General features: G+C 49.0%; 2 protein-coding genes across 3 annotated transcripts in view; both read left to right on the forward strand.

Moving 5' to 3' along the window:
- Nucleotides 1-890: 890 nt before the first annotated feature.
- On the forward strand, nt 891-15,564 carry srlb (sarcalumenin b). 2 transcript variants are annotated; one of them, XM_084488230.1, is made up of 7 exons: nt 891-965; nt 8,704-8,802; nt 9,121-9,216; nt 10,396-10,431; nt 11,502-11,618; nt 11,874-12,107; nt 12,621-15,564. In XM_084488230.1, the coding sequence occupies exons 1-7, from the start codon at nt 905-907 to the stop codon at nt 13,430-13,432; spliced, it is 1,455 nt and encodes a 484-aa protein (XP_084344356.1). In that variant the 5' UTR covers nt 891-904; the 3' UTR covers nt 13,433-15,564. The 2 variants fall into 2 exon arrangements, with proteins under 2 accessions (XP_084344356.1, XP_084344357.1); XM_084488231.1 differs by lacking the exon at nt 10,396-10,431.
- Nucleotides 15,565-16,517: 953 nt separating this feature from the next.
- The window catches only part of adcy9b (adenylate cyclase 9b), a 27,961-nt gene continuing 17,311 nt past the window's right edge, over nt 16,518-27,167 (forward strand). Inside the window, 1 exon segment of the mRNA XM_084488328.1 lies at nt 16,518-19,805. Within this exon segment, the coding sequence (XP_084344454.1) occupies nt 17,990-19,805 (1,816 nt within the window). The 5' untranslated portion in view covers nt 16,518-17,989.

The raw sequence follows: 27,167 nt of genomic DNA on the forward strand, positions 1-27,167 counted from the left end.
ATAGTGGGATTTTAGTGTACAGGGAAATCAACCATTACATAATCAAGCAATAATTATGTAATGGTGGATTTACTTTGGCTACTGAACGGGTGTGTGTTAGTACCTATCAGTATCCCACCCAAACCCAAGCCATATATATATTGTGGGACTAATTCCAATTGAGACAATTTATCTGTATAGGTGTGGGATTAAATTTTCTGCCCTGAGTGTTGAGTTGATTGTGATTAAACTGTAATAAGCCCGATATTTCACAGTAGTTCTAGTTTGATTCAGCAGCGTTTCATCTCCCCCCACACACACACCACTGTTTTTTGCTGTGAAGTGGAAAAAAACTCATGACAATGATGAAGATGGTTTTATATTTGGTAACATTTTCAGCATCTTCGCACAGACGCCTTCATCAGCGTGATTGAGGATGTGAAACGTCACCAAGTCACCACATACGTGAATGACGATGAACCTCTTTGAATGATGACAAGGCCAACCCGAGCGCACCGATGCGTCACTCCACTGTTCCCGTTGTGTAGTAAAGGGCCCGTGCGGCAGGTGTGAGGGAGAGATTCCACATTGTGTAACCACTCAGGCTCCCCTTGTCTTGATGCTGAAGGCCAGCGGCCGGCCCTCAACCTAAAAAAGACAGTCAGCTGCTTGCACACGTAGGGCCCTAGTGGTATGCTGTGACTCTTTTTCACACACACACACACACACACACACACACACACACACACACACACACACACACACACACACACACACACACACACACACACACACACACACACACACACACACACCAACTGGCTTGCTCTGCTTGGCCCTGCCCCCTTTTCCCTGGGCAACCTTTGACCTTCTCGCCTTGGTATATATAGCCTGCGCGGCTATCAGAGTTCTCCTGGCAGCCATCATGAAGGGTATAGTGTCAATCTGCTGCTTTGTCTCCCTGCTGCTCTTGCAGGCCACAGGAGGTAAGGCCCTGGTTTATGTTATTTGTCATTATTTTGTGGGCAGGTTTGTTAATTGAATGCCCAATTATGCGCTGGCACTGCTCGGCCACCAAAGACGGGCTTAATAGCCATCGTCCATTGAGAAACAAGATTTCATGTGGTGCATATCTGATATTCCCCGATACTTGTAGTTCTCTGAGTTCAGTGGCGGTGACTCATACTTTTTAAGTGCTCATTCACTGATTGTAGCTCATTCACTAACCTGTTGCTGCTCTGTGACTAATGTAAGAAAACGTAGCCTTATTCCGCTATTCAGTGTGAGCTTTCTGTGGGCTTGTATAACAAGGTTGTATACATGGATGATTAGCGTCTGCTTTTGACAGAGGCCGGGATGCTTCTGGTAATGAAGCAGCACATGCACAGCAGCACGGTTCTGCTACGGTGCAATCTATGATTAGGCAGGCCAGACCTGTTCATCTATCGCTATTAAAAATGAATGAATCAGTTCCATCATGTCAGCTACAGTTCGATGCCTTGACGCCTCACTGTAAAGTAGAGACGAGTTGCATGAGACACAGTCAGATCCCAGGATAGAGAGCGATAGAGAGAGACTGGCCGTCGGCTCTCTCTCTCTCTATCCTGGGATCTGACTTTGTGGCAGCTGTCTCGAAGAATACCCCCATCTGATGGAAAGTCAACCAACCACGTGACAGATGATACTATTCTCATTCAAAATTATTTCCATCTCCCAGTCTAAAGCTATCTGTTGTTTTACAGTTGATGGATACGTGGCAACGACCACATTAACGCACCGTCCATTTAGACTTGGAATGTGTCCTCGGTTCGTTCATCGCGCGAACGCTCATCAACAGACAAGCAGGCGACGTCCCGATCGGGGCCGCCTGGGAACTGATATGAAATAAATGTGGCGCCCAGAGCAGCAAACGACCGTTGTGAGCGGACCACCCATGTTTAGCCGCAGATTACTCCATCGGGCAGAAATGCTGTCAGGCTCCCGTGTCTCGCGGAGCAGAGCAGTTGGTATTTCCCCTCGCCCGTCACCCTTGTCCGCCCTTGGGGTGGCGGTCAGGCCTGTCGCCGGTGGCTGGGCCTCCGCAGTCCTGACTGCTGTCAGGTGTCTAAGATTGGCAGCCCCCCCCCCTTCCCCTTCCCCCCACTACCGGCACCACCAACACCCCCTGAAACCCAACACTGCCCATCACAGATTTACCCTCCCCTCCTCCTCCCCACCCCTCGCAGCCCCTCAGCTAGGCCTTCAGAGCCGGCTGCACAGCTGCTGTCGTCCTGCACTGTCACAATCACAATTTATTCCCAGCAGTGGGCCATGTAGGGACATGCATTCTCCAGGCAGGAGGGGCCAGGGAGACCGGCCGGGGGGGCCGGCCTGCCCCTCACACACCTCCACGGAGCTGTTGTCACCGATGGTGTTCCATGCAGGTGTGTGTGTGCGAACTTAAGTGTCGGCACACACAGTACACAGTATGGATTTCCAGCATGGAGCAGATCAAATTTGAGTGACCATGAGTGGTTTTGTGTCTCTACATGAAAGGGACTTTGAAATATTGGCTTGTATGTGTTGAAGTCGGTGTTTAATCTTTTTGGGTGGCATCACTTCAGATCTTTTTTCTATAGTTTACTCTCTAACATCAAGACAACCCGAGCCTAAAGTTCAGACGAAATATTAAAAGCAATCACAACAAGAAAAAGGGCACTAAGGAAATTGCATCTTCCCAATATGTTCTTTCTAATGGGACATCATCCAGATCTTCCACATTGCTTGCCCACAGAGACAAACATTTAATCTGCATCAGGATGCTTGATTGAATCCGGCTCTCAGTTTACATTTCCTGCTGCTCAAGCCACCTCAACCACGAAGGACTTGGATCCACCTCCGGCGTTGGGTTTCCATGAGGCTCCCCAATCGATGGCATGCGGTATGCCTGGGACATCCCTCCGCTGATCGTAGTAATACTAACACCCCCCTGCAGGGGTCCCGACCCGGCTCTCCCGATAGTGCAGGACAAGAGCTGCTAAACCCCTAGCACTCCCAGCGCCTTCCCCTGCCTCAAGGTCAGAGGATGTCCTCCTCGCCAGCGGGGGGGACAGGACATCAGGGATCCAGAGCCGGCTTGACACCGCCGTGCTAAGAGCCTCTGCCCTCTTGCCCCTTGTTTCTAGTAACCAGCCCGCACGTGTCCTCCAGCCCGTCTGTGGGGAGGCGGTTGGTTCAATTGACCAGCAAGACTCTTAAGCCAGTCAAATGTGGTTGTTAGAAACCTGTGTATGTATGACTTCTATTATTGTTTGTACTTTAAAACGTACATGTTTTTACTACCCAAATACTACTACTACTATTACTACTCCCTATAGATATACCTCACTGGAACTGGTTAGGAGTAAGTGCTGTCGCTTCTCGTGCCTGGATAATAGGTTGGTTTGTGTTCAGCACTGCACTTCCAACTCTGTGTTTCAGCCTCACAAGAACATTGCCGCGTGGACCAAAGCAATCCCGGCCCAGTGAATGAGTTCATTACTCAGTCCGTTCAAATGCCCATCGGCTATCCACCGACCTGTGCCTTTGGGATGCGAGAGTCCCTTAGTCTCCAGACTGACTAACACTCCCGAGCCTTAAAATAGGGGGCCGCCATTCTCTCACCCTCCTCTTTCCATCTTCTGACCCATTGTAAGGCTATTTCTGACCAGTGGGTGTACAATCTCCAGCGACTACAGCCACCTGTTGCCATCTGTGGCTTCCCCTCCAAGTGGTCTGCACAAGCCATGCCGTACGGGTGGGTAGGGAGGAGTTTAGGGTTAGGGTTAGGGGGGATTATATGGTTAACACTCTGTAACACTATGTGTGGTGGTTTTGGGATATATTCCCTTTTTTTGTCAGGGCTATACAATTCATCTCATTAACTCATGCAAAGATGATAAATAGAAGCACTGGACCCCCTGTAGCTTTAGAACCCTAGTAGCTCTGGACCCCCTGTAGCTTTAGAACCCTAGTAGCTCTGGACCCCCTGTAGCTTTAGAACCCTAGTAGCTCTGGACCCCCTGTAGCTTTGGAACCCTAGTAGCTCTGGACCCCCTGTAGCTTTGGAACCCTAGTAGCTCTGGACCCCCTGTAGCTTTAGAACCCTAGTAGCTCTGGACCCCCTGTAGCTTTAGAACCCTAGTAGCTCTGGGCCCCTTGTAGCTTTGGGCCCCTAGTGGCTTTGGAACCATAGTAGCTTTAAAACCCTAGTATCTTTGGAACCATAGTAGCACTGTGGTACACCCTAGTGGCTTTGGAACCATAGTATCACTGGGCCCCTCGTGGCTTCTGGCCCCTAGTGGCTTTGGACTCAAAGTAGTTTTAGACCCCGCAGTAGCTTTTGGCCCCTAGTAACTTGGCCCCTAGTTGCATTGGGCCTTTAGTAGCACTGGGTCCCTACTAGCTTTGGGCTCCAAGTAGCCCCCCTTTTTTTTTTTTCCAAGGACCCCCCTTTTATATTCTGAAATTATAAATTCCTACATTCTGAATTCATCACGTGATATCATTTATTATGTATCTTGAAGGTTTGTTATTATTACTTCGGACCACAAAGTACAGCATAGAGTGCATTACTTAAACAGGGTGAGAATCACAGCAACCCCAGCAAGGAATAGCGTTCCGTTCTAATCAGGGGCCGGAGCTATTACCGATCATTGTACGGTCGCTACACCTCGACTTAGTCTACCGTATCACATTGCTAATATGTATAATCTGCAGAGCTAATGGTCGGCAGTCGAAGTGCGTCTTACACAGCCCGTCGGCGTCGAGGGCCAATCCAGATCCTCGCGGCAGGTTTAAAACCACCGGCATTTCGATTGGACTGGCCACTCCCGCAGTCATGTTTGCCCAAACTACAGAGGGTTGCCTGGCAACATTCTCAGTGAGGACACATGGTTCCTTGGACAGATGTCAGTTGTTCATATCTGTCACTCCCTCTGGTGCCGACAGGGTTAATATAGAGCGAGCTATGACGCTGGTGCAAGAGCCACCATCCCAAAGACAAGGCCTGAGCCGTGTTGGAGCCGAATCACCAGTCATGGCATTGGGCATGGGCCGGATTGGAAGGTGTTAACAGCTTCACAACAGTTTAAAGGCCCACTCAAGGGGCTGGTGTGAAGAGATGCAACTGCTCTCAAGTGAGTGGGGAGTCAAGTTACACAGGCCCCCGCTGAGATCTCGCTAGGGGCCCCATGCTCTGATTGGATGGTGTCGGCAAGGCAAGCTTTCATCTTCAGGCTGTAATCAGGACAGTCCTCTACTTGGACATCCTGACATCTCCATGTCCTCACTCATGTAAAGGACAGATGTGGTACACGTTACATTGAGGCACTTAGGTATAGCCTAAGTAGTATTACTTCATCAAAGTCAACATCAGGTCCTCACAGTTGGATGGTGCTGCAAACCCTTAAGAAACCCCAGTCCTAATTCAGTTACACTCAGATGACTGTAATCTTATCCATTGGCCAGAGCCCTCTGAACCGTCTGCGCCTCATCCCCTTTAAAGACAACCCTGAACTACAGCCAGCGCATGGCTTCCTGTCTGGGGAGGAAGCACGGAGACCGGTATCCGACATATCGTGATTTGTGTCTCAGGGTATCTTCTGATCGTTCAAATGGCATGATGACAACCTACTACATTAGCCAGTGCAGAATTAGAGGGTGTCTGAAATGACTAAGCGGAGTGGATCATGTGACACACATGACAGAATACGAGTGAGATTTACACAGTTATAAAAAGATCCGCTGGTGGAGAGCTGTGTGTGGTTGGTTCAAATCCTCTTCGGACGAAAGGGCTTCTTACTCTGGTTGAAGGGCCTATTTCTCTCTTATACGACTGCATTAGTTGAACCTGTTTTTTTTTTGCGGATGGTATGCAAAGAGGTCTTCGAATTAACTATTTTGAAAGCTTTTACACTGGCTGCAAAGCGGTCTGCTGGGTCTTGTTCTCACACATTACACCTGGTTATATTTAGCCGTCCGGAGGGCTGAGAATAGGCGAGGCGCTGCTGTTTCCATTGGTGTCGCGGCTGCAACACTGCAAAGCTTTGCTGAACGAAGCATCTGCCAAGAACACAGCATTTTTAGGACCCCGTGGGTCGGTTATTTACATCAGCGTTAGTGTAGCTCGCGTGTTAGCAGAGTGAACGCCGCAGAGGGAATCACAGTTCAACAGGTCAAAGCACACCTGTTGACATAGCTGCCCACAGGTGAACCTTGTTGGTTCCTCATGGGTTTTGGTGCAAAATATCAAAATATCAAAAGATCAAATAATGATATAATTATTATAATTATTATTATAATTATTTTATTATATTATATCTCTAAATGTGGTGTAGGTGGAGGAGGTGGACTTGGTTCACTGAGAGAGGTTCATGTAGTCTATTTACATTGATTGTTCATATGCCGATGCACAAAATGAGGGACTTCACGTGGGTAAATAAACAAAAGGCTAAGAAAGACACTGGTCATAAAAAGTTGAATTCTCAGACACTCAGTAGGACATACTCAGGAAGGGAACAGGAGAAGGAGGCCCAAGTCACCGGCAGCCAAAGTCTGGGTGCCGGGGCTCCCTGATGCAGCCACACCCGGCCGCGGTGACACAGCGACCCTGGCCATGCCAAGTAGCATGTGTCTAGCGCGGTAGGAGCTATTTAGCTATTTAGCACTATGTCTTCAGGCTGAGAAAATGCATGAGGACGAGGTTATTGTTAGTGCGGTAGCTGCTGGTTCATTCTAGAACCTAGAAAACACATGCGCGAGCACACACACACACACACACACACACACACACACACACACACACACACACACACACACACACACACACACACACACACACACACACACACACACACACACACACACACACTGCCAGCAGCTAAAAATGTACAGTGCTCGTTTGGAAATGTGCTTTCTTAACTGGAAGCATGGGTTGAGCAATTATGATCAGAGAAGATATTCATGCTTTCAAACTGGGGTCCATTAGACTCAATTAAGCATCCCGGAATTCCACTTAGGAGCGATTCCTTAAAACCAAATTACATCAAACAGAACATAAAACGATCTTTTTTTTTCTTTCTAAACTCAGCAGAGATTTATCGTCTTGTGCTTGACCTCCCCCAGAAGTCTTCATCTGCTGCTGTTTGAACTCTTTAATGGTTACCATGGCAGCCGGTCCGGGGCGGGTCCCCCGCGGAGATCAGACAGCTCTGCCTTCACTTACTATTCTGTTGAATCCTTCATGGAGCATCTCTAATCAGAAATGCGTTTGATACTTTAAGTTGTCAGCGTTACAGTAAGCCAGGGCGAGTCGGCGAAAGTTCCTTCTCTTTATTTTACTGGTTGTCCCATCATTTTGGGATTCAGTAAATCTGTATGGAAGGGATAAGGAGATAACTGTACTAGCCTATCAAAATGTGATTGCGTGCATTTTACACATGAAAACACTCACAATTGATTGAATAGACCATCAAGACTCCCTTCATAATACTTCATAGTTCATCACCAATAAATCAATGTAACTGGGATATAATAATCACATTTGATTATGTGATTGCAAACGCAATCAGGCGTGCATTCATTTCAAGAGAAAAACAACGTTGTCACAGCAGTGAGGGAGTTGATTGCCATGCTGCCGGCGGCAAACTATTCAGACAAGTGTGATCCAGCAGCCATCCACCAACAGCTCCTATAAATAGCCTCCCTGCCCCGGTGGGTCCTGCTGTGAATCTGGGGTCTGCCTGGAGGCCAAGCCCCCCTACGCAGCGGCCATACAGAGAACGCCTCTCCCTGGGCTCTGGCATAGAAGGACAGGCGAACCCGACAGACCAATGGGTTCCGAATGGGTGGTTAAATATGGAAACACAACAAGCGAGGATTACAAATCATTGTCCGTCCTACGGTGGCGCTGGCTGCCACGGCGAAGGGAGGGGATCAGGGTGGTGCTATTTTTGTTCCTCGTCGGGGGGAAGTCCGCCGAGCGAACATCTCTATCTCTCTCTTCCAGGTCCAAAAGCGGCCACGTTGAGGGAATGTTTTTTTTATGTTTGTTTATCTTAATGGGCTTTGCTGTTGAATTAGGAGTTGGACGGTCGTAGCAGCTGTGATCCAGGTTCAAATCATGCGTTCGAATATGGAGATGACTCACCCGTGTGGTGTTGGGTTTGCATCCTGGTGTTGTCGTGTTAATCGCCCGGTTGTGAACCATCCAAGAGATGATTGGGTGGGGGATGAGGTCTCCCAGGTGTGTTACGCTCCGTGAACAGAATGAAAGATAATTGTGTAAGGTGCTTTTGCTTACAGCTTGCGTTCATTTATGGAAAACAAATTCTGGAATATAAATGTTTTAAATAAAATATGGTGGCAGATCTAATCCAACATTGGAACAAAATCCATTTAATTAAACATGTTTTATACTGTAAAGGTTTTTCATATTGCACTGTTTTCAGACAATGTTCACAAATTATGTGCTTGAATTTCTGATGTTATCAATAGTGATATGGAGTAAGACACTACTGTGGTAACATTTTCAGCTGCAGATAGATATACGTATATATATATATTTTACTGAAGTAAAATAATTTAAGAATACTGAAGTTATTTTAAGTGTGCTTTCCTCTCATCAAAGATAAGAGACACATACGTTTTTCAAACTTTTGTATGTCACTAAATCAGATAATTTGACGTTGTGGTGATTTTCCACAGAGGAGGAGGTGGAGGATGTTCCCTATGCCCTGAGAGACAAGTCTCACATCGAAGAGACTCTGCGCCTGGCCACCGATGACAAGTCAGGAGACTATGCAGGTATACAGCGGGAGGGGAGCTGCATGTTCTGGGCTGTCACTAGGAGGCAGAATCCTCTTTAGTCTAGCCTAGAAGCAAGCAAGAAGGTATTAATGACCAGGAAGCCCTCAGTAACCATAAAAAATTCATTTGTGTTAACTGCCATATATTACATCTGAATAATTCATCACAACTTGCCTGGACCTGATGCCCAACATATTTGCATTTCGAAACATTTGCATATTTTTTTTCCGCTTCATTTCCCAGTTTCTTCCCCACATTCCTCAGCTTCCTCTAGTTTTTCCAACGGTGCGTTTTTGTGTTTGCTCTCCTCTGCAGCGGCCCTTCAGAAGCTGCGTAAGATCTACCACTCGGCCATCAAGCCCATGGAACAGGCCTACAAGTACAATGAGCTGAGACAGCACGAGATCTCAGGTACAGCCGCATGCTGCTGGTGCTGCTGAGGTGGTGGAGATGAATATGGAGGTGGAGATGGTGATGGTGGAGATGGTGGGGGTGGAGATGGTGGAGATGGTGGTGGTGGAGATGGTGGTGGAGGTGGAAATGATGGTGGCGGAGGTGGATGTGGATGTGGTGGTGTTGAGGTGGTGATGGTGGGGGTGGAGATGGTGGTGGTGGAGATGGTGGTGATGGAGGTGGCGATGGTGGTGGTGGTGGTGTTCTGCCCTGTGGGTTTGTTATGTCTTTGGTTTTTGCTTGAGGAACAGTAGGTGGAGAAAGGGGTGGGGTGGGCTCTCAAGTGATTTTTTTAAACTGCAGCCAAACAATAAACATTTTTTCTCTGACTAGTGGTTCACAGTGTGATCCACAATATGACGCTGAGCAGTCTCATCTTCAATATCCAAAACGTGTTGGTAGAGGCGATGGCCTTCATGCTTCTGCTGAAGGCTCTTATTTTAATAGCTCCTGTTTTAGCCTTTTTTCTTTCTTTTTATTTGAATTGCGATTATTTGAAAAAATCATGTTGCCCTTATGACTTGTAGTTTACTATCTTGAGCCACATTCTCGAGTCTTCTCATGCAGTTTAAGATCCTCTGATTATAACTGTTTGCCCTCTTGTGGCTGGAGGTACCGAACACACAAAGACCAATCTCGGCTCTTTCATTGTACATTATTTATTGTAGTTAAGGAAAGGGTTAAACCCACTACGCCATCACTCTTGTTTATTATTTTCATAAATGAATTATGATGGACCTATTTCTATTTATAATGTCTCCAAGTCAAGAGAAAAAGGCAGTATAATCACATTTAAAAAAATTGATGTCCACAGTAAAGAAGTTAGTGTGCAAGTAGAATTTAATCAAAAGTTATATATGAAATAATACAAAAAAGTTACAAAACCAAATTGTTGGAGGTCACATCCTAGACACCGCTGTAGATGAGCAACATGATAAATCATCCATTGTAAACGCACACGTGTGATCATGATGGTGAAATATACGATTCCTTTCCCATTAAACATCCCACGCACACTCGCTCTAGCTCTCTCTCTCTTCTCTTCCTCTTCTTCCTTCCCCTCCTCCCACTCTTAAACCTCCCATCCTTCCGTCCTCTCCCCTTGTTCCCTCCCCCCCCCCCCCCCTCATCTAACAGCCTACCCGGGACGCAACTTGGGGGACTCAGGAACAGGTGGGTATGGTGTCTGGTCTGAGGGAGGGCTCCCTGTGCATGGCACTGCTTTCAGTGCTCATCAACCTCCCTCCATCTCGTCTGATCCACGGTCGTCAATCATTTGCCGTCATTGATATTATATCAGTTTGGTTGTCAGTAGTAAATAACGACCAAAGTGATGCCACCGGTTCATGCCAGGTCATAAACATTCACACTCGATTGGATTTATAAGCGGTACCCTCCGATATAGCCCTTCAGAAAGCATTTGGTCTTGCAGAAACTACACAAAGATCTGGTTGAAGGACAAGGGGGACTCGTGGGTGGATAGGGAGCACAGCGTGGAGAGGAGTCCAGGCCATACGATGTGGAGGAGGGTGCATGTGCAGAACCGGCTCAAGCTAATGCTACAGGCTGTCGCACATGGACACAAGGGATCGACGCGTTAGCTGACTGTGGACCAGGGTGGGCGGGCAGTGGGTTGAGTTTGTCATTATCCGACTGTTACCAATCGAACCGAAACGCTGATTGTGGTGTTTGGGTTTACTTGCAGAGAAACAAAAAATATCTCCCTGTGGGTTGAACCAAAGGTTGTGGTTGTTGAAAGCAGCACTTGCCAGAGCCCTCCCTCCCAACATCATGCCCACCCAGACGCACTCGTGCTTGCTTTGAGAGGCTCTGCTTGCTTTCCCAGCTTTACCGCAACATTGGGCCATGCATTGATGCTGCAGACATCAATGCATGGTCGAAGGCGATGTTTCAGAAGGCGTTAGCTTGGACTGGAGCTAGCCTCTAATGATATTTTATAATAGAATACTTTTCCATTTTTATTGATTTTTCTTTGGCTTTCTCTGTTGTAAAATGTGTCATGGGCCGGTTGTGATTGACAGTGGTGTCCTGACATGCAGTCAGGAACAAAAACAATTCCTTGTGCCATTTCAAAGTGCATATTGTATATCGCCTATTGATCTCACCTGACCTCACCTCTTTCTAAAGTGCAAAGAAAAATAAGCTCTTGGTCCAAAGTTGCATTTTATAAGACTTGATTTGGGATTTGAGTGTTTTCTCTCCGTCTTGTTTCAACACCCCAGATGGAGAGATCACCTCCAAGCCCATGGTGCTGTTCCTGGGGCCGTGGAGTGTGGGCAAGTCCTCCATGATCAATTACCTCCTGGGCCTGCAAAACAGCCCCTACCAGCTCTACACAGGTAACTACCTTCACTCAGGTCCTGGGCACTTCAGCCACATCCATCCCCCGTCGTACATGACGTGGTTGAATGTAATGGCATCTTATATAATATAGTGATAGTAAAATGTAATGCTCCAGTGATGGTTAAATTCTCCTAGTGCTGCTAGTGATGGTTAAATGCTACTGGTGCTGCTAGTGATGGTTGGATGTTCCTGGTGCTGCTAGTGATGGTTAAATGCTCCTAGTGCTGCTAGTGATGGTTGAATGTGTGCAGGTGCTGAGCCTACTACCTCTGAGTTCACCGTCATCATGCACGGGGAGAAGATCCGCTCCGTGGAGGGCATCGTGATGGCCGCCGACAGCTCCCGCTCCTTCTCCCCGCTGGAGAAGTTCGGGCAGAACTTCCTGGAGAAGCTGATCGGGGTGGAAATGCCCCACAAGCTGCTGGAGCGCGTCACCTTCGTGGACACGCCGGGCATCATCGAGAACCGCAAGCAGCAGGAGAGAGGTACTTCTAAAAAATAAAATAAAAAGCGTTGGCACGAGATGGCTGTGATGAGGAGGCAGAGATAGTTTGTTGCGACGCTGAGATCCTCAATGTAACCGGTTTTAATTGGGTAGAATTAAAAGAGTCAAAAGCCACTCGAGCAAAGAAGGATCTTGCTCTTATTGGTCAAGCTAAAACTCCACACATGTTGTCACATGTGTGACATGTGTTGGTTCTGTGTGCTGGATGGCTGGTTGAGCCCCACAGTGTATCTCAGCAGGCCCGTTCTTAGAAATAACAGAGACGTGATGCCTTCTTCCCGTGTCTATCTGTTAAAGTATTTTAATAATCGTCGTCTTAACGTTTTTACATGCAATTTGTTAAGCACTATGAATGACCTTTGGTTTGAATGATTTCATGCATTTTTGGCCTGTTAAGCCCTTTGAGACTGTAATGGTGATTAAGGGCTACACAAATAATATTGAACTGAATTGAAGGCTGCTCTATAAACACACCTCGTCCCTCTCCTCCCAGGCTACCCCTTCAACGACGTGTGCCAGTGGTTCATCGACCGCGCCGACCTCATCTTCGTCGTGTTCGACCCCACCAAGCTGGACGTGGGCCTGGAGCTGGAGATGCTCTTCCGCCAGCTGAAGGGCCGCGAGTCCCAGATCCGCATCATCCTCAACAAGGCGGACAACCTGGCCACCCAGGACCTGATGCGGGTGTACGGCGCCCTGTTCTGGAGCCTGGCGCCCCTCATCAACGTGACGGAGCCGCCGCGCGTCTACGTCAGCTCCTTCTGGCCCTACGACTACGCGCCCGACACCAGCCGCGAGCTCTTCAAGCGCGAGGAGATCTCCCTGCTGGAGGACCTCAACCAGGTGATCGAGAACCGCCTGGAGAACAAGATCGCCTTCATCCGCCAGCACGGCATCCGCGTGCGCATCCACGCGCTGCTGGTGGACCGCTACGTGCAGACCTACAACGACAAGATGAGCTACTTCAGCGACCCGGAGCTGGTGTTCAAGGAGATCGTGGACGACCCCGACAAGTTCTACATCTTCAAGTCCATCCTGGCCAAGACCAACGTGAGCAAGTTCGACCTGCCCAACCGCGACGCCTACCGCGACTTCTTCGGCATCAACGCCATCACCAGCTTCAAGCCCCTGACCACGCAGTGCTCCTACATGGGCGGCTGCCTGCTGGCCAAGATCGAGAAGGCCATCACAGACGAGCTGCCCGCGCTGCTCAGCAGCATCAACTCCGACAAGCAGCCCGGGCTCACCAGCTGCGAGGCCACCGGCTGCGACGAGAAGCCTAAGAACCGCTATCGGAAAAACTGACGGAAGTTGACGAATTGAGGAGGAGAGGGTGAAAGGGAAGAGGAAGGGAGTCGAAGGACTGGTGTTGGCGGAACCTACGTTTATCAGAGAGCATGTGTTGTCGAAAGAGAGTAAGAGGAGTTTTGAGTTTTGGTTCTTTGTTGGGTTTTTTTTTTCTCAGGAGAGTATGAAGTGGTGCATTCTGGGTTTTTTCGGGGGAAACATGGGGAATAGGAGGAGGGGGCGTTTGTATGAATGTTGCGGCAGCTGAATGATAGTCATGTTACAGACACAAGGATATCATTGGGGGGGGATTTAATGAAGACACACGCCATCATCATTGCTTTCTCTGGCACGACCACCGTGGACTGTCTGGCCCCGGGTGCGAGGGGAAATGTCGTCGACCAAGACGAGTTACAAAAATAGCAAAATTGAATGAAAATTTTGAAAAAAAAAAAGCCTGAGGCTGACAACCATCCAATCACCAGCTCTTTTTGTGTAAATAAAACCGGGGATTTGAAACGGGAGTGGCCAATTGTGTTTTGTTAGATCTTGAGATTTGAATCGTCACAGGTCAATTCCATGTGCTTCATGAGTCGTTTATAAAATCAAATGTTGTGGGTGCTGCAACGAGCTGTCGGGTGCTACATAGGAGGCCATACCTCTGCATTCGACTCGACTCTGTCTGAACAACATTCATTTTGCATGCGAGCGTATAGCGTATAGCGTTAGCAGCATGCATTGTAGATGCATGCATTTCCGTTTGAATAGGTCAACATTTCCTAACAGTATTGACTTCACCATCTCTATAGTGCAACAAAAAAAAGATATATTTATTTGTCTCATATGTTGTGGTCTCATTGACACGGGTTGTTGACAACCTATGAAATTAGCACTTTTGTGGGAGAAAAGGTCAGGGTTCAGTGGTCAAGGGTCAGTCTTCACCGGCAGTGTGTGTGTTCTGCTCAACTTCTTAACTATTCTTACTGTTTTGTCTGTAAATGTGTCATTCTTTGGTTGACTATCGAATGCCTTATTGCGTGTTTCTTTCACCTCTCAATAAGCTCTCCAGCATTAAAGCTGAATGACCACATGAAAAGTGACGTGTGACATGAAATAATGAAAAGTTATAAATGTTGGTGTCCATGATATAGCAGTGATAACATGAATTATGTGTTCTGACATATTGCAGCTTGCTTGTGTCTGTTTGTTCTGACAGTTGGAAACAATTTATTTTATTATATGGGTAAGGAACCTCAATCTTAAATATATTGTCTTTTAAATATCTTAAAAGACAATATATAGGGTATGCTATGCTACAAGTATTAGCCTAGGAGTTAACCTGATATAAAATCCTTCTATTGAAGTCATACACAATACGTTTTTTATCCATGTTAAAATGCAATGACCAATTCGAGGCAGTTACGGAGTACTGTGCGTGGGCTGGAAATTAACGTTGAAGAAAGTGGTGAAAACGTTATCATCTGATCTTTGATCCCTGACCCTGAACCTGGCAATGGCAAAATACAAATAAAGGTTTGGATAGCTGTACACATTGTGACTTAATGCAATACTTACTGGAAAGTGTTTGTCTAGGTATGATCTGCGATCAGCCACGCATTGATTACTTGAATCAAAATCGTGCCTGGCTGAATTCGGCTCTGTGTCTGTGTATTTCCCTATACTTTGTTGTTGTCCCCACTAATCCATTGAATCTAGGAATGTTTTTCCTAGACATGCAATAGTAATAAAAGGTAGGCCTACCTGCAAGATAATAATGAAAAACTACACCATTACTGTCTACAGAATAAACTCAAAGACAATGCATAAGTGATACACATTTTGCATATTATTCGCGTCAGGTTCGAGGGACACGGTTGCAGTGACGGAAGGTGCCCACTAGGGGGCACTGTGGAGACAGGTATGATCCATAAGTCACCTGGCTGGGTGTTTTCTTGTTCATTGGTTGCCGGGTTAATCGAACAACTGACCCTGCATTTATGGTGTAGGTATGATAAAGTCGCTCGTTTTAAAGTGCCGTTGACTTTTAAAGAGACTGCAAATGAGTTTTGTTTTTGTGTAGGCCTACATTAGGTTTTAGCCGAAATCTTGTCCAGTGAATCATGAACATTAAACACTTCTGACTGAGAGAATACATGCGTTTGTTGCTTTCTTTCAATCGTGTTTTAGCAATAGACTTACTCCTGAGCAAATCTCCTGAGCTGCATTGCAGCACCCACTTTTTGCAATTCGTGATTTTTAAGACATCATGTGTTGGGGCAAGGTGTGTGTGTGTGTGTGTGTGTGTGTGTGTGTGTGTGTGTGTGTGTGTGTGTGTGTGTGTGTGTGTGTGTGTGTGTGTGTGTGCATGGCTCATGTGGGCACGCTGTTCGCAGGAGCAGGTAGTTTGCGTTGGAGTTGCTTTTTTTTATTTTATTTCCCAAGACCCCCATGAAGCCCTGGGCGACTTCATAACATTCAACGGTCGAAATAAAACAAACGTAGGGCACCTGTTTCTTGACAATGTGTCACAGCAAGCACATTTAATAGATTCTAAGTTATCATCAATTATAAAACGAAGCCTCCACATTTGCATACCCTCCCGCCGAATCAGCTCCTATTAAGTATAAAAGCAGCCTGCTTTACGGTAACCGGCAGAGCACCGACACCGACCACACCGCTGCACGGGACAACCGAGAGGTAGGGTGCGAAATGATGATGAAGGACCCTCACCCCACCCTGCTCCACTGCTTACGTCCTCTCTAGACCCCCGCCCAACCCCCAACCCCCTGCCCGTGCACGTTTCTCCCCCTCAACCCCCTCCCCCGTACGTGCACGTCTCTCCCCCCAGGTTCCCGCTCCCTTTCCCTCCTCAACAAGCCGACCCTCCCCTATACTCCAGAGGAACAACGCTGCCTGCTCTTCTCCTCGAGGAGGCGGGAAGGAACGGCGACGTCTGACAGCCCACCGGAGACGCGCGTCGCGGGCTGACGGGCGGAGGAGGAGAGGCCATTGGTGGGGTGTGAGGAGAAGCTTTAAAAGCGAGACGCCGGACAGCGGGCGGTCATTGGATCTGGAGGGGTGGGGGGGCGAGTCTCTCCACAACGCAGCCGGTTTTAGATGGACGGGGTTTCTGGTGGAGACGAGACGTGTCGAGGCTGGCTGTCCTGCACAATGACCTGAAATGCATCGCAAGGAACATGAGTTTCGGGAAGAAAACCAGAGGGGAATGAGAACGACGGTTTCACGGGGCAGACTTTCCACTCAGCGCTGAAGAAATAGATGATAAACACCGTGGAAGAAAAACTTTTCTGGGAAGCCTACAGAATCCTATCCTGCATCCAGTCCTGCATCCTGTTATTCCGCGGTACGTGTCGTCCGTCGAGCGTGTCTGAATTGAATCAACATTGGCATGACCCGAGGTGTAGAACATGATGTGGATTCATCTCACGGAAGGGCTGGTTTATGGTGAATCCCTGATGGTCTAATTGGTTTCAACCCCACCTAGGTGTCAATTCGGCTGTGGTGCTCGCTGATGATGCGTCTACTCTCACGCATCTGTCATTCGCGATCTGATCCACTCAACAGATGTTGCCGTTGTGTTTTCTCACCTGCACAGATCGCATTCGTTTTCCAACAGTCCTTCGCTGAATACGCGTTGTGAGCGCAAATCGTCTCCATTTGGAGACATCAGCAGGAGATTTTCCTGCAGGAGTAGACGCTGCGGGAAAGGACGGGGCTCCATCGGTGTATTACCCATTAGGCCTATTGCAAGAAGCTTCGGAATAGTGATCACCGGTGGGAAGAGAAGTGAGCGTTTGAAAGCTGAAAGACATTCAACAAAAGCAGGGGAACCCTTCCTTGTCCGCTGTTTAGTCTTTCTGCAGCCTTTTCCGAATACCGCGTTTGCCTAGGTCTTAATTTATTTAGCAAAACAAGGGAGCTGAAGTTGTTCATTCGGAATGCTGCAAACCTTGTGAAATATCCGATGTATGATAGACGATTATTCAATTATGGATAAAAGCTGATCTAAATGCCATTTTTCTAAACAAATATCTGCCTATCCTTGATTATATTGGCATCATACACATGGCCAATCGAGTGAGTCGAAGGAAATCAAAAAATATTGATTGCCAAAATAATTGCGGCTGACACAACCCTTTAATCCAGCAAATGTCTTATTCACGTGTACTAGCTGTCATTTTCCTAGTGTGTTGACAATAATTGGGACGAAGCTCTAACAGTGGAGGTCTGAGTTTAAACTGAAACAGACGAGTAGGCCGGTGGGTGAACCAACCGACTCAAGTGCGTCAAAACAGCTGGAGTCAATGGAATGCATGGATGGACCACCCAGGACATTTTTGAAAGTTTTTGCATTTAGACTAGTTTAGACTAGTCTGGCTGGGATCCTGGTAACCATTCCTTTATAACCACATTGTGTGACCTACTCTACTGTGGATTGCCTACAGTACATTGCCTTTGTACTTTTTGCCTTGCCCCCTCAAATCTCCGGTTACACCTTTCCGCATAGCGTCGATCTTCTTCGATTCTAGCAAACAAACCAACCGAAAACGCAACATGGCGTCCCCGCAACATCAGCAATTGATCCCCCACAACACAGAGGCGAGCTGTGACTCCAGCGGAGAAGGCAGCGTCTCCGTGAGGATCAGCAGCAGCGGGAAACACAAGCATGGTGCGGGGCCCCTGGGGGCCATAGGAGGCGGCTTCATAGGGGGGTCCAAGCACTGCAAGTACAGCATCTCGTCCAGCTGCAGCTCAGGGGAATCCGGGGCCAGGAGGGCCACGGTCAAGAACTTCCGCTCGCACAGGAACATGCCTCAGCTCTTCGAGAGGTCCGCCGGCCACTTCTGGGACCCCAAGTTCGACTCGTCCATCCTGGAGGAGGCATGCCGGGAGAGGTGTTTCCCCCAGACGCGCCGGCGCTTCCGCTACGTGCTCTTCTACCTTGCGGCGGCCAGCGTCCTCTGGGGACTGTATTTTGCCGTCAACCCTTCCCGCTGCGACAGGAAGGCCTTCCTGCTGCCCGCCGCGTCCTTCCTCCTCTTCTGCCTTCTCCTCTTCCTGTTGACCTTCACCCATTTCTACTGCCGCTTCTACAACCAGGTGTCTCTGCTGCTCATCCTGGCCACCTTCTCCCTCACGCTGGCTCCCCAGATCCGCACGTCAGGCTTCAGGGACTTTGAGCCTTCGCCTGCAGAGTTTGACGAGGGAGACTTCAGCGGCATGGGCGCTGATTATTATAACGTTTCCCTCGGGAAGAACGTAACGCAGTGCTCGTCGGTCCCGTGCATCTCGCCCGTGGGGACCTTCTCCCTGTGCATGGAGGTGCTGCTGTTGCTGTACAGCGTTCTCCACATCCGCCTCTACGCCTCCGTCCTGCTAGGGCTGCTCTACTCCCTCATCTTCGAGGGTCTGGGATGGCTGTACCTAACCGGATTAACCGAGGACCCCGGCTCAGCCTCGCAGGCGGACTGGGACACCCTGCGCTGGCTGGGCCCGGCCAAGGCCCTCCTCCACCTGTGTGCCCACGCCATTGGCATCCACCTCTTCATCATGTCGGAGGTGCGCTCGCGCAGCACCTTCCTCAAGGTGGGCCAGGCCATCATGCACGGGAAGGACCTGGAGGTGGAGAAGGCGCTGAAGGAGCGCATGATCCACTCGGTCATGCCCAGGATCGTCGCCGACGACCTGATGAAGCAGGGCGACGACGAGCTGGGCGACGGCTCCGTGAAGCGCTACTCCAGCAGCGGCGCCGCCGCCGCCATCTCCAGCCCCAAGAGCAACAAGCGCAAGAAGACCTCCATCCCCCGGGGCCACATCATCTTCAGGCCCTTCAACATGAAGCGCATGGAGCCCGTCAGCATCCTCTTCGCCGACATCGTGGGCTTCACCAAGATGTCGGCCAACAAGTCTGCGCACGCGCTGGTGGGCCTCCTGAACGACCTGTTCGGACGCTTCGACCGGCTCTGCGAGCTGACGTGCTGCGAGAAGATCAGCACCCTGGGGGACTGCTACTACTGCGTGGCGGGCTGCCCCGAGCCGCGGCCGGAGCACGCCTACTGCTGTGTGGAGATGGGCCTGGGCATGATCCAGGCCATCGAGCAGTTCTGCCAGGAGAAGAAGGAGATGGTGAACATGCGCGTGGGCGTCCACACCGGCACCGTCCTGTGCGGGATCCTGGGGATGAAGCGGTTCAAGTTTGACGTGTGGTCCAACGACGTCAACCTGGCCAACCTGATGGAGCAGCTGGGCGTGGCCGGGAAGGTGCACCTGTCGGAGGCCACCGCCAACTTCCTGGACGGCCGCTACCTGCGGGAAGACGGGAGGGTGGTGGAGCGGGTGGGACAGAGTGTCGTGTCGGACCAGCTCAAAGGTATGTGCTTCTCAGTCTTAAGTTAAACACATGGAGTAGAATTCCTGTGTCTGTGAATCAATCATACTTCATGTTTTATCTGTTGTATTATATCTTTGACTTTCACATTATTGCCGATGCCGACCTCGTGCAACATTACATTACTTCTTCCAATTTCTGTATGGCCTTTCCCTTCCCTTCCTCCCCTGACTTAGTTCAATTACACAGTGTCCCAGACACCCCCCCTAGGGTCTGCTCTGCTAACCTTGTTCGGAGCTCCGAGGATTGCTTTGCCGCGTTGTCCTACCGCTATTCATTTTAAATTTGCCTTACCGTGTGTCTGGCTCCCAGCAGCCTGGTGGTGGAAGCCTTTTGGTGGCGTGATTAAAGGCAGAAATCATCCCAACGAACAAAGAGGCTTTTAATCTGGCTTTTCATCATTCAAGGCCTGTCAGCCTTTTGTCGGCTTTTAAACGAGGTCACAGCAACTAATATCCTTGAGGATCGCGGCAGTGCGATTCAGCTGTGGTCTGTGTGTGTGTGTGTGTGTGTGTGTGTGTGTGTGTGTGTGTGTGTGTGTGTGTGTGTGTGTGTGTGTGTGTGTGTGTGTGTGTGTGTGTGTGTGTGTGGGAGAGGTTGCTGTTTCATTCATGAAGCTGTGTGAGTATGCTGTTCATGTTCAGCATAGTAAGTGTGGTAGGTAGGATCCCAGTCCTGTCAAAAGATGTATTCGTAGCCGGCCCCTTAGGCCTGCTGTTGATAACATGCATCTATCACCTACTCCATTACAGAATGGCAGCTCCAAGGACCTGCCAACCCAACACTCAATCAACACATACACACACACACACACACACACACACACACACACACACACACACACACACACACACACACACACACACACACACACACACACACACAGGGGAGGAAGGGTTCCACTAGAAATATTAACCAGTTATTAACACTCTCTTTATGCCTGCGATATGGGTTCTGTTCTCCCTGGTGCTGGTGTCCCTGACCCTCTGTCATGTTTTGCAATCATTTGTTGTTATTCTCTTCACATTGTCCTTCCCTCGTCCCTGTTTCCTCTGACCTCCTCTTCCTTCCTTCCTCCTTCCTGCGCATCTCCGGCGACAGCTCTGCAATTCACAGCTCTCCCTCACTCGCTCTCTTTCTCTCGCCACAGCTTCACACTTCCTCCCTCTCCCTCTGTCTCTCCCGCCGTGACATTTATCGCCAGTTGACATAAAGCGGCTATACAGCGCATAATATCTGTGACATCTCAATGACCGTCTCTATAGTCGACCAGACCCCACTCAGCCGTTAGCGTTAACACACCGCCGAGTGTGTGTGTGTGTGTGTGTGTGTGTGTGTGTGTGTGTGTGTGTGTGTGTGTGTGTGTGTGTGTGTGTGTGTGTGTGTGTGTGTGTGTGCGTGTGTGTGTTAACAACGTGCTGCCTGTCAAACTGTTTGCCACCTCTGTCACCTCTGATTTACATTACTTTGGCTGCTGCTGCTGCGAGGAGATAAACTATTTAAGGGCGACGGTAAAAAGGTTGTGTTCTCTGATGCTCAGCTAACCAAAGGAATTGATTGAAGGGGCGGCCTGGGATTCCACCTGATCACTAATAGATTGATGATGGGGTCTTTAACGGCTACAGTATGCTACCCTTCCCTTTCTCTGCACATCCTTCATGGTGTATTGAGCACACCTCCTGAGATTATATTTTATTTGGAGGTTTTTGTGCCAGCGAGAGAACAGGCTCAGACAGACTTTTGAGATGGAGTGTCGGGGGAACCGGCCTTTGTTGTATTTTCTCAGGCTGTGTGAACCACGAGGGCAGGTCTGCAGGGCATTAAGGATTCTGCCAGCGCTCCTTCCCTTGGATTCCTGGCGCTCATCTAAATCGTTTTGACCCAGGTACCCGGTCGCTGGGAAACTCACTATCTGCTTTTTCGTGTTCCCGTAAGAGCTGTTTGGGTCGCATTGACGCTAGCCTCACAAATACAATTTTAGATTACCGGTCGAAAGTCGAAAGCCCGATGGCCAGCTTAACCGCCGGGTGAACGTTTTCGTTCGCTTCATGTTCGACCAATCGTGGTGCTGGACGCACGGATCCGTCAGCGCGTAATTGGCTGTTAAAGCTGGGGTAGTCAGAAACCAGCCAGAGTAAGCTAGGTTTTGAAAGTATCCAACTGAATAAATCCCTCCCCTTCCTTCACGCCTCCCACAAAAGCCACTCACCCAAAGCATGTGACCAGCTCGGTAGCTTTAGCAACAGGTGTGCCTCGCCCTGTGCAAGACTCGGGCCATGCGCGGGGGTATGAGTGCAGGGGTAGAGTTTGCGCGGGTACGTGGTTAGGTAGTTTAGGCCGTCCATAATCAGTTCATTTGGACTGAATGAAATCATTCGAAAGGCTTCAAGGTCTGCGGCAGCCATAGATCCTCGATGTTATTCAGTATTTTTGTCTGAGATTTTAATTTATTGATTGCTTTTTTTCGGATGACGAGAGAATTTCAACAAATAGGAAAAAATATATATTGTAATATAAATTCTCTACCGTGGCTTAAACACTTACAGAAGAAAAAATACAATACAATATTTCTTTCAGAGCATTTTATTAATTGATTGCTGTCGGATGTGAAAAGTACTTCAACAAATATGACAAAGAAAAAATCTGACTCAGACTAATTCTCTACCCTAGCTTAAACACCACTGTAGAAACACATTAAAACCTCATAGGACTCATTAAAACCTCATTTTGAAGTGTGTCTGTGTGTGTCTGTGTGTGTGTGCGTGTGTCTCTCAGTGTGTGTGTGTGTGTCTCTCAGTGTGTGTGTGTGTGTGAGAGTGTGTCTCAATGTGTGTGTGTGTGTGTGTGAGTGACTAGAGGAGCTATATCTGGCCTTGTTCTGCTGCGAGGCTCGCGGCCGTGTCCTCGTGGTGTGGCTAATGCAGAGTGATGGTACCTGTAGGAGATAATCCCAGCAGAGCACACTGCCACCGCGGCTCTATTATCCTGCTGGAGACGACTGAGACACTGCCCGGCCCCACCCCGGAGTCTCCCCTCCGCCAACACCGGCCCTGGCCGCTGGAACACAAGCATATGAAATATGATTATTAAAATATTCATTGTAATACTTATTTATGAGGCGGATACCTGCGGAGGAATGCTGACATCATGTCAGCATTGCTCCGGATTATAGGAAATATAGGATTAATGTGTTAACGCCGTGGCCGCATCCATTCTGGAACCAGGAGCATTGGAGTGTGTTATTGTGCCGTTTGTTTTATGGTCATCGTTTTTTAATTAATTTAATCGTGGGATGATTTGCCATTATGGGTTTGAAACTGCCTCCACGTTTCTCACGCGGCACAGCCTAAGGCAAAACCGTTTCCATTAGCCTAGGGTGCGATATATTAGAGTAAATTTAGGATTTTACACGGCCGTCTCCCTCTTGAGTCCACTCAATGTGGCGCCGAGTATCGCCGACATTAAATCCACGATGCATTCTGACGCACAAGCCCCATTGAATAAAGAGGACTGCAACGGTTATCCCGGCTGGGAACACATTTTCACCGCCAGACGCAATGCAGTTTCTCAACTCCACGACTATTCCAGCGGAGATAAGAGCTTAATCTGAGGGGCTCGCCGCACGAGACCGGAGAGAGGGTCTGTGGAGAAGCTCAGAGGATCTGTGCTGAGCGCAGTGTGCATGACTGCATAAGAGGTACGGGTGAGATCAATGACCCCGACGGACGTGAATAGGAAGGATGTATGATCGAAAAAATTGTGTTGATTTGTTGTGTGAGTGGATCAGGGCTAAATCACGAGGCCTTCCACTTTAAACGCGTTCGTTCGTTCGGGGTCAAACGGGGTCACGGTTGAACGAAGGTCTCCTTAAAGTGGGACCTTTTGTCAACTTCACTGCTTTCTGCTTGCTGAGCACAGCTTTGTTCTCGGGGTGTGTGGAAGACCACCACCACCACCACCACCAGTGCCAAGCCAACAGGAGATTTCTAATTATACAGGACTGCTGGTATCCTGCAGGTTTCAGGGATTTATCTTAGTCATTTTCCATCCTCTTTTAGTATCTCTCTCTATCTCTTGCTCTTGCTCTCGCTCTCTTTGTCTGTATCTCTCCACATCTCTCTCTCTCGCTCTCTCTATTAGTTTTCTCTGAGTGTCCTGACTCCTCTCCTCTTCTTCTTCTTATTCTTCTCCTGCCTCGTACTCCAGGAGACGTGATCGTCGCTCTCCAGTCTCCCCCCCCCCCCCCCACTCCCTCTCTCTCTCTCTCTCTCTCTCGCTCTCTCTCTCTCTCTCTCGCTTTCTCTCTCTCTCTCTCTCTCTCTCGTCTCTCTCTCTCTCTTCTCTCTCTCATCTCTCTCTCTCTCTCTCTCTCTCTCTCTCTCTCTCTCTCTCTCTCTCTCTCTCCCTCTCTCTCTCTCTCTCTCCCCTGCCCGTATGTGTTTTCTTTCTAAGTGAAGAGGATATTGATTGCCTGTCATGAGGAGGCTGCCATGGTCGTTCCCTCTGTGACGACCGGGGGTAAAGAGTATTTTTCGTCATGGTTGGTTCGCACCAAAGTGAGGGCTGGAGGGGTTCCGTGTATGTGCAGGTTATCGTTCTCCACTTAACGAAAACATGAAGGCTAATTATAGAGGGACAATCATTCGTGGGCTGTTCAAACTGTAGTTTGAGTGGTAGGCAGTGAGCGTTCATTCTCCACACACAACACCCCCACGGGGAAGAGGCTTCAGACTAGGCAACGAGACCGCTAAACGAACGAGAAGATCCTTCCTCTTTCCTTCCCATTGTTTCTGGTTCAATGGGCTTTCACAAGTGCAACACGCTGGAGTGTCCCTGCTGGTTGAGAGACCAGGGTCGTTCAAACGGTGGTTCGCGTACCAACAGGTGGAGAAGCGAGGCCGAGCTGAATCGCCATTAAACAATTGGTATGCAGCCCGTTAGTACTCCTGTTGCAAGGCCCTGTTGATGATAATTACTGTTGGTACGATCTGTAATGGAGACCCATAATTAGCCAGCCTCTGGGTTGAACCGCACAACATATTATCGTTATTGGTTATGCGCCGTTTTGGTGTTTTAGTATTTGGTGTTAGAAATCCCTCATGAGATGTTTGCTTGTCATGTTCCATTGTTGTTAATTCGTTTTGCTACATTATGAGACATGGCCCTTGGCCTGCATAGTATCACTTTAGTGTAGAATTGCACAGTCAGCAAAAAAAAAGGCTTTCCCTTCCCATGATTCAAACTTCTTTTGCTTGTTGTTGTCATTGTCGGTTAGACAGATGAGCAGTGATACGGGAAATGTGAAGAAAGCATTTTCTCCCCCCCCCCCCCCCCAAAGCACACTGAATCATCTGCACACCCAGTGAAGCAATCTCCTGAATCACAGCCTTGAGGACGGCCTCCACCCTTCGTCTGTCATCTTCACTTTTGCTTCATCAGCATCACAGCCGTACACAAACTATGGCCATCTCTATATATACAACACAGCCATACTTCTTCTACCTGAGTGTGTGTGTGTGTGTGTGTGTGTGTGTTTGTAGTTGTGTGTGTGTGTGTGTGTGTGTGGGAGACTGTGCGCATGTGCTTGTGTCGGAGTGTGTTAAAGTGCATGATGTACCAGACAATAAAGGGCCCAGGGCTTGTTTCGTATCGAATCAGCAACACCACAGTATCCGATGTGTGGTGTGGAAAAGACACCGCATTGTGAAACAGGCTCACAGCAGCAGTCACAGCGAATGAGGTGTGAAGCACCAGCCAAAGGGCTGGAAGGGCTGGTTTTTAGGCACGGTCTTGTCGAGTCTTGATGCGATCAGAGGTCAGTGCTAGTCACCCAGCAAGGTGTGAATGAGGAACAGCAGGGAAGCCAATGAGCCAGGAGGTGGATTCAGTTATATCTGTTATTTTGTGAAGATTTGTTTGTAACACGCACACGCACACGCACACACACACACACACACACACCATGCTGTTCGTGTTGTTCTCACACAACCGTTATACTCACACTGATTGGTGTCGTTCTGCTGGAAGCTGCCACCGCAGAGAGCACCTCACACAGGTGTGTCGGCTCATGTTGTTATAATGAGAACGTGAGGGTTTTTGGGTGAGACACCGCGACTGCATGATGGGGCAAAAAAAACGGGAAAGACCTTGACGCATTATGTTATGCATGTGGCCGGACTAGTGCTGACTTTCACGACTGCATAGTGGGTTGAAAACAGGAAAGGCCTTTAAAATGAGATGGGAGCGCGAGGAGAGAGCGAGAGAGAGAGAGAGAGAGCGAGCAAGGGAGAGAGGAGTGAAATGAGTATGCATTGAAGTGCAGGGGTGCGGGAAGTACAGATGGGAGACAGCGGAGACGGGGGGGAGACGGGGGGGGACGGGGGGGGGAGACGGGGGGGGGACGGGTGAGAGAGGAAATGGAACCATGTACCGTGTAAAAGGCACAGAGGTGCTCCGGGTGGGTGTCAGGGCAGCACTGGCTGGCACACTGCAACGCCAGCCCCAGCGGGGACCCGCCGAGAAGGACATTTTCTAACGACAGGGGTACACACACACACACACACACACACACACACACACACACACACATAAACACACATAGACACACACACACACACACACACACACACACACACACACACACATAGACACACACGTGCGCAAACATGCACGCACACGCGCGTGCTTTAGCTGTAGGCTCAGTGGTGAGATTGAATAGACGGGGCTGGGACAGGTAGCCCGGCGAATCACATTTGAGTTTGGATTAGTTTAAAATGGTGCAGAGGCTTCCACACTCTATTCAACGAGGCGGGACAAAAGATGGACCTGGACCAGAAAGGCGTAGGGAAATTGTATTAGCATTTTCCTTTGTCCAGTTTTGTCTCTCTCTCTTCGTGTCTCTCTAGTTTCCCTTCTCTCCCTTCCTCTGTCTCTCTCTCTCTCTCAGCCTCTGTCCCTCGTTCTATCTTTCTCCCTCTTCCTCTTCCTCCCCCTTTCTCTCTCTCTCCCCCCATATTGCTCTTTCTCTGTGTGTGTGTCTTCTCTCATCTCTCTCTCTCTCTCTCTCTCACTCACTCTTCCTCTTCCTCTTCTCCCCCTTTCTCTCTCTCCCTCTCCCCCCATATCTCTCTCTCTGTCTCGCTCTCTCTCTCACACTCACACTTCCTCTTCCCCTTCCTCTCTCTCTCCCTGTCTACTCCGCCCTTCAGCGTGTCACCCCAGGTGCTGGAGTGATGAATTGGCCGTGCAGAGTGAGTCATTGATACACTCTCAGATGAGTCTCCTGTTTTGATGGGGGGGGCCAGGGGGCGAGATAGCCCCGCTGTTGACGTCATGACGCATAGG

Source organism: Micromesistius poutassou, assembly GCF_964030765.1.
Source record: "Micromesistius poutassou genome assembly, chromosome: 1".
NCBI lineage: Eukaryota > Metazoa > Chordata > Actinopteri > Gadiformes > Gadidae > Micromesistius > Micromesistius poutassou.

What these genes read in the sequence shown, in the direction of transcription:
- srlb (XM_084488230.1), top strand. Translation starts at nt 905, where the DNA reads ATGAAGGGTATAGTGTCAATCTGCTGCTTTGTCTCCCTGCTGCTCTTG. An exon ending in CTTGGGGGACTCAGGAACAG is followed by an intron (nt 10,432 to 11,501) that starts GTGGGTATGGTG and finishes TCAACACCCCAG; the next exon opens with ATGGAGAGATCACCTCCAAG. An exon ending in CCGCAAGCAGCAGGAGAGAG is followed by an intron (nt 12,108 to 12,620) that starts GTACTTCTAAAA and finishes CTCTCCTCCCAG; the next exon opens with GCTACCCCTTCAACGACGTG.